We start from the raw sequence: 7,616 nt of genomic DNA, 5'->3' as shown, positions 1-7,616 counted from the left end.
CCACCAGCAGCTAGGAAAGAGATATGGAACAGGTTTTTCCCTGAGTCTCCAAAAAGAAGCCAACCCTGCTGACTGACACCTTAATTTCAGACTTCTGGTCTTCTCTGAACTGTGAGAGAATAAACTTTTAAGCCACCCACTTTGTGGTATTTTTTTAATGGCAACATGAATAAAAAAAAAAAAAAATACAGGGCCCAGGAGTATCAGAAGGTCAGGCAAGTGGGAGAGTAAAGGGGCCAAGTGGAAGCTAACCCAGGGAGAGAAAAAGGACAGAGAGAGTGAGTACTGGGTCTCCTGAGGTGCCCCAGCATCTGTCCAACAGTTGCCTTCTCACGCATAAGCTAGTGGAAGCCACTTTCTGTTGACTTCTAACAAACCTCAAATCTTTATATATGTTTCCCAGCTTTCTGCCAGCTGGTGGGGGGAGGGCAGTGCACAAGTGGGGTGTGGCAGGGGAAAGGGGAGGGTTCAGCAGAATCCCCTGAACCAGAAGGCAAGTGCTAGTCCCTAGTCTGCAGAGGGATACACTACCTCCAGAGAGCATCTCTCCACAAAGCGACTGATGCTCCAAGCAGAGTCCCCTCTGAGGGCAGCAGGCCAGGCATCAGGCCTGAGGCCACCACTCAGATATCATGGGGAGGGGGCTGGAACTTTTTGCTCATTTTGTTTTTTAATACCCCTGCCCTATAATCCAGGGTTGTCCCTTATTAACTATTTCCTGCCCAGTAAAAGCTGGGGTATGTCTGAGACTCTTGCTCTCTAGTAGCTAAAGTGACTCCTGATCTGCAAAAGTGAAAACTTTCTGCTGGAATAGGTGAGTTTATAACCCCAAAGGTAGAAGAGACTGAGGGAGAGGAATTCCATTGTTTGTTTGTAGTCCTGCTTTCTATGGTCCAGGGAAGAAGTTTCCCCTTGGCTGGCACTGGGATTCACCACACAGGCTGTACGCAAAGGAATTATCTGGAGATAGGGGAAGCAAGTTCTCAGGGGTACCTTAGAGGAGGCGATTAGCACCCTTGCTACTTTATGAGTGTTTGGCAGTTGAAAGTAGAGGGAGAAAAGATTGGTGAGGTCAAGATTCACTCCAGCCTGGCTTGGGTTCCTCACTCCTCTCCCCCTCCCACTTACTAGATGAAGGCAAATAGATTCCTTCCCCTGTTTCTTTATCAACCTGGAAGAAGCAGGATCGCCTATTTCCACTCCAGGCTCCAGGACTGTCACCTGGCCAATCTCCAGTCTATTTGGACATGGGTTTTTCACCGGTTCCCAATTGCATATCGCAATCAGGACTCTGTTACAAAAACTCCCTGCCAAATGACCCACGATCATTATCTTATATCATTTTCCACAGGTAGACCTCTGTCCCATTTTACAGATGAGGAATTTCACTCAGAGGTGAAATCACTAGCCCAGAGCCAAGGCGGCCACTCAGCAGCCGGAGTGAGAACGGAACCCAGACTCCCAGCGGGCTCCAGGTTTCCACAGCTCATAGAGCAGCTCACACTTTCCTGCCCGCGCCCCGCCTCCCCATCCCACCCCAGCGAGGGGCGCCGGCCCGCCCCTGGAGGAGCGTGCCTGCTCCTCTAATCGCCCGCCGCCCCCGCCCGGGTTTCACTGCCTGGAGACGCCTGGGCCTGTTTAGCAGGAGCTGGCTCCGGGGCCAGGCAAGGCCATCGATTGGCCGGCGGTAATTACGGGCACGCTCCAGGAGGGGGGAGGGGCGGCCTCCCGCGAGCATAAATTATGCAAATACCCTGGCGCCGCACGGGGCTGACCTGCCGCCTCGCTCCATTCACCGGGGCTGCCTCGGGGGCGGAGGTGGCAAGGGAGGGGGGCGCCCATTGTTGCGCCGGGTACTTAAGGGGTCCTGAGGCCAGTCGTGTGCCACACTCGGTGCTCACACGAGCTGATCTGATCGCCGGCGACATCACTCGGGAGACCATCCCGGCGCGTGGCTCCTGCAGGCGAGGCGAGAAGGCAAAGCCAAGTTTCCTTTGCGCCCTTGCGCCCTTCCAGGCCCTCGCGCCCACAACGGGCACAAAGTAAGCCCGGGCCGTTCGAAACGTAAGTGCCTCCCAGCGGCCCTGCCCTCAGCCCGGGCTCCTGTCCTTTAAACGTCCTTCTGTCCATCTGTCAGTCCTGCACAGCGCAAAGATGCCAGCCCCGCTGGAGACCTGCCTCTCCGACCTCGATTGCGCCAGCAACAACAGCAGCAGCGACCTGTCCGGCTTCCTCACCGACGAGGAGGACTGTGTCAGGCTCCAATTGCCTGTCTCCACCTCGGGGCCGCCCGCGCCGGCCCGCAGGGGCGCACCTGGGATCTCTGGGGCGTCAGATGTTCCTGGGGCGCAGGACGAGGAGCAGGAGCGGCGGCGGCGCAGGGGCCGTGGGCGAGTGCGCTCTGAGGCGCTGCTACATTCACTACGCAGGAGCCGGCGCGTCAAGGCCAATGATCGCGAGCGCAACCGCATGCACAATTTGAACGCGGCGCTGGACGCGCTGCGTAGTGTGCTGCCCTCCTTCCCTGATGACACCAAGCTCACAAAGATCGAGACGCTGCGCTTCGCCTACAACTACATCTGGGCTCTGGCCGAGACACTGCGCCTGGCCGATCAAGGACTGCCCGGGGGCTCTGCCCGGGAGCGCCTCCTACCTTCTCAATGTGCCCCCTGCCTGCCCGGACCCCCGAGCCCAGCCAGCGATGCCGAGTCCTGGGGCTCCGGTACCGCGGCCTCCCCGTGCGCCGCCGCCACCTCACCACTCTCTGACCCCAGTAGCCCCGCAGCCTCCGAAGATTTCGCATATGGCCCCGGCGATCCCCTTTTCTCCTTCCCTGGCCTGCCCAAAGACTTGCTCCACACGACGCCGTGTTTCATTCCTTACCACTAGGCTCTTTTTAGACCCCGTTACCGTCTTCTCCCCAAGCTAATGGGCAATACACGAGGACTCAGCTGTGGCTTCGGGAGCCCCCCACTCCAGGCAGAGGGAGGAAGCGGGAGCTTTAAAAGGGTAGGGAATACCTGAGCCGCTTGTTAGGTCGCTGCACCCTTGCCATGGCTGCCCCTTAGTCTGTTACTCCAGCTCTCAGCCCTGGGCCCCTCCTGCCCGCCCCCAGACGGCCTTTCCTTTTGCACTTTCTGAACTCCACAAAACCTCCTTTGTGGCTGGCTCAGAACTGACCCCAGCCACCACTTCAGTGTGATTTGGAAAAGAGACAGATGAGCCCCTGAAGACGAGGTGAAAAGTCAATTTTACAATTTGTAGAACTCTAATGAAGAAAAACGAGCATGAAAATTCGGTTTGAGCCGGCTGACAATACAATGAAAAGGCTTAAAAAGGAGACACAAGGAGTGGGCTTCATGCATTATGGATCCCGACCCCCACCACTGCCGGCTCGCTCTAGGAAGAACCCCAGCGCTTGCGTAGCTATTCAGGCACGGGGCTGGAGGGTACTTTAATTTATTCAAGATGCTTCATTCATATGAAAATGTATTTTTGTACATAAAGAGTTTATTCTATTATTATGAGCTATTGAAGTTTACATTTTTGTACTGCAGATGCTTCGTGTAAATAAAAACTGAGTGAAAAATAAGTCACCAAGTTTCTTGCCTAATGTTAGTGTCTTTGGGGGCTTTTCTTCCCTTCTGCTGGTGGCTCAACCACTAAAGTGAAACACTATCCCCACCGACCTCCAAACCCTCCACTGCTGTGTCAAAAACAATTAAAAAATAAATGCACCTGATTTTTCACCAAGAACCAGATAAAGACAGACTAAGGTGTTTGGGATCTACCATTTCCTTTCACGATGTAAACACAAGGGAGATCTTTCAGGCGCCCCATAAGCCAATTAAGACTTTTTAGTGGGAATTAGCCCCGATATGCAGCTACCTGTAGAGGTAGGGGCTGCGGGAGAGTCTTTCTTTTGAGGAACTCCACATCAGCTGGCTCCGTGTTTCAAAGAGAGGGGATTAAAAAGATCAATACAGTGTGACCACTGGTTAGGAAGTCCCAGTGACAGGTGGGCCTAGGCTGGGCAAGCAGAAGGGTCCACTCTTGTAACAGCCTATTTAGAGGGGGAAATTGATTTGTAAACAATGCCTTCAAATTGTTGTCTATTGAGGCTGGAGTCACCCTGGCTGTGAGGTGTGGGATGAATTATGCTGGTATGGTGTCCCTGAGTCGGGTGTGCAGCTGCCTAAAATTATGAACAAGGGTGCCTGCACCCGACGGTGCACACATTTACACCCACTGCAGCCCAGAATGTGGGGGAAGGGGCGCCCACAGAGAGAGGGCTCCAATGCTCAGCCAGTCCTCAGGGGCAATCGCTAAAGCTTTCATTTGCTGCCAGAGAAATCAGCCGCCCAAACTCAGTGGGGATTTTTCTGGCTGCCATGTGTTTGTCTGTTGTCTGACAACTAACAGTACTGGCCAGTAGCAACTTTTGTTTTAAATTTCAGAATGGGGGTGATTACAAGAGGTAGGTCCTGCAATACTATAGCTGTGTGTTTCCCCAACTGAGCAGGTTATCCCATGTTAACACTTGACTTTTTCCTCCACTAGGCTCAGGAAAAATAGTATTTTGTAGTGTTAGAGACAGTGAGAAGGTGAATACATGCAGAGGGCCAGAACAAGGCCACTAACAGGGTGTTCCCCTTGTGGGAGTGTTTTCACTCTTCAGATGTTGTCTTGGTGACTTGCATCCACAGATTCATATGCTGGATCCTCATCAGGCACCACTAAGCCCAACCATGGGCAAGATGCCCTCCATCAGAAAAAAAGCTACATTAAAGAAGGTTTTAGAATATTGGATGCCTTCTAATTGCTCCCAGAGTAGAGACGGAGTCCTCCAAGGAAAGCTTCAGAAGTTATCAGAGCTGAGAACAGAATCACTTCTGCTAAAAACTCTAAGGAAGGGGCTGGGGAATGTGGCTCAAGCGGTAGCGCATCGCCTGGCATGCGTACAGCCCAGGTTCGATCCTCAGCACCACATACAAACAAAGATGTTGTGTCTGCTGGAAAACTAAAAATAAATAATATTTTAAAAATAAATAAAAATAAAATTAAAACTCTAAGGAAAAAGCTATATCTCTAAAATGACCCAACCCAGGGCCTGCTCTGTTGTCTGTCTTAGAATTGTAATTCTCTATTAGCTTTGCATCTCTTAGAGCAAAAGAAACAAGTGGTCTGCATCAGATGTTCTGCTCTCCCTTCCACAGGATGCTTAGGAGTGACTCCTTCCAACCTTCTGAGGTACCTAGGCCAGGCCTTTAAGAAGGGCAGGGTCCCAATGAGACTCCTCAACCATGATGTAGGTGCGTGTGACTGGGACAAGGGAAGAGAACAACCAAGTGTTATCATTGTCCAGAATCCCTGGGGAAAGCACCAGCTATGATCTGGAATAGGAAGTTTGTCTTATACACCTGCACACAATCAGCACTGAAAACAGGAAGTATCATTACCCATCAAGACTGAAGAATAGAACACTGTCTTCCCAGTTTGGTCACAACAGCCTCACAACTCCAAGGTGCAGGACCCAGAGTACCTTTCCATGAAGAAAAGTCTCTAACATCATTGGCTGGGAAGCATCTCTACCAGTGCCAGTTAATGCTATTCTTCCAAGGAAGCAAGTATCTATGTGCAGCCCTGGAAGCTCTAAAATAGGAAAAAAGAACGAGGGTGATTTAAAATGCTTATCCCCAGCTCAGAGGCCTCTATTTTCCTACAGTAAAATCTCACACATCCACTGGCATCTGTGAAGGCAGGGTGGGGGTTACTAAATTATTCTAATCGGTTATAGAGCATAGAACATCCCACTGACAGCCATGTTTTACTGTCATCAACATCACCTTCCACTGAGGAATATGAAAGCACTTAAGAAGGTTTATTTGTTCTCTCCCTTGACCTCTTCGATTTTTTTCTTTTTTAAACTGGTGTGCCATATATAAATTTGTGGTGCTGGGGATTGAACCCACCGCCACATGCATGCTAGGCAAGAACAGGGGCTTCAAACCATAGTTCTCCCTAGTCCACTATATTTTTATACACTGCTTCAAAGTTATTGGGCAATCAAGAAATAAAAGATTAGAATGAAATAGTAAAATTAAGATTTTGCTGGCTGGGTTTGTGGCTCAGCGGTAGAGTGCTAGCCTAGCACAAGCGAGACCCGGGTTCAATCCTCAGCACCATATAAAAATAAAGGCATTGTGTTCTGTCCATCTACACCTAAAAAATAAATATTAAAAAAAGATTTTGCTCATTCTCTCATTTATTTAATGGCTCTTTATCAAACTCCTGCTGTGTGTTGACTGAGCACTTTTCCAGGCACTGGAGTGACCAAGACAAGCAAAGTCCTTGCCTGAAAGGAGCTTACAATCTAGTGGGCAAAGACAAAATAAACTTCTGAAAAATCATAGAAAGTGCTGTGGAGGAAAAAATAAAGTGAAACAAGGGGAATATGGAATGTCAGGGTGGGAGGGAACATTTCTGTTGGAAAAAAATAGGGAGGTTCTTTAATGAGGTGGCATTTGGGTATAGGTCTGAATGAAGAGAGGGAGAGCTATGGTTTGAATATGGGTGGTGTTCCAGAGGCCCATGTTAGAGGCTTGGTCCCCAGGGTGATGCTATCAAGAAGGACTGTGGACTTTTAGAAGATAAAGCCTTAAAGGAGGTCCTTCCATGATGTCACCCTCATCTGAGGCCTAAGTCAATGGAGTCACTGATTCTTGGCCTTGAATCTCCAGAAGCAAAATAAATCTCTTGTTATTTCCTAAATAGCCTGGGTCAGGCATTGTGTCATAGTAACATGAAGCTGACCAACACAGGAAGGGAATAAGCCATGGCAATATTTGGAGGAAAGTATTCCAGGGGGCTGGCAAAGCAAGGGAAAAGTCCTGGCTACATACAGCATATTAGGGGAACAGCAAGAAGGCTAACCTGGCAGGAGCAGAGGGCCGGAGAGGGGTGAGGAAAGAGAAGAAGAAGGGGTATAGGAATGGTGTTGAGTCTTGTAAACTAGTATAAGGATTTAGGCATTTTTCTTTAGCTGACTGGAGGATTAAGAATAGAGGAGACAAATGAATTGATTTCTATGTTTAAAGGCCATATTGGTTGTTATGTGGATGTTAGACTTTTGAGGAAGAATCAGAGACCCACATAAGCATCTGCACATTAGTTCTGTAGAATAAGAGATAGTTATAGAAATGGCAAGAACTGGTAAGCACCAGAATACATTTTGAAGGCAGAAAACCCAGGATTTATGTTGATCATGACTTGAAAGAAATTGAGAATGACTTTAAGGATTTCAATCAGGACACCGAAATCCCAAAATCCTTTTCCAAATACTAAAGATTTCGCTTCAAACTGCTCACTTTAGCACCCAAAACAAAGATAAAAACTTTTTTCTTTTCTTCTTCTTCTTCTTTTTTTTTTTCTTTTTGGCACTGGGGACTTAAACCCAGGGGTGCTTTATCACTGAGCTACATGCTCAGTCTTTTTTTTTTTTTTTTTGAGACAGGATCTCATTAAGTTGTTGAGAATCTCTCTAAGTTGCTGAGGCTGACCTCAAACTTGTGATCCTCCTGTCAGCCTCCTGAGTTTCTGGGATTACAGGCACTCAT

The 7,616-nt window shown here is 49.1% G+C and overlaps 1 protein-coding gene across 1 annotated transcript; it reads left to right on the top strand.

The window, feature by feature from the left end:
* Positions 1–2,154: 2,154 nt before the first annotated feature.
* On the top strand, positions 2,155–2,889 carry NEUROG1 (neurogenin 1; the record flags this gene model as incomplete). Its single annotated transcript, XM_081305602.1, has 1 exon — positions 2,155–2,889. The coding sequence occupies one exon, from the start codon at positions 2,155–2,157 to the stop codon at positions 2,887–2,889; it is 735 nt and encodes a 244-aa protein (XP_081161728.1).
* Between the last annotated feature and the right edge of the window lie 4,727 nt (positions 2,890–7,616).

The sequence above is a fragment of the Spermophilus citellus genome, assembly GCF_964194105.1.
Source record: "Spermophilus citellus genome assembly, chromosome: 1".
Lineage (NCBI taxonomy): Eukaryota > Metazoa > Chordata > Mammalia > Rodentia > Sciuridae > Spermophilus > Spermophilus citellus.
The sequence above is the reverse complement of the archived record's forward strand: the minus strand, read 5'-3'. Positions and strand labels throughout refer to the sequence as shown.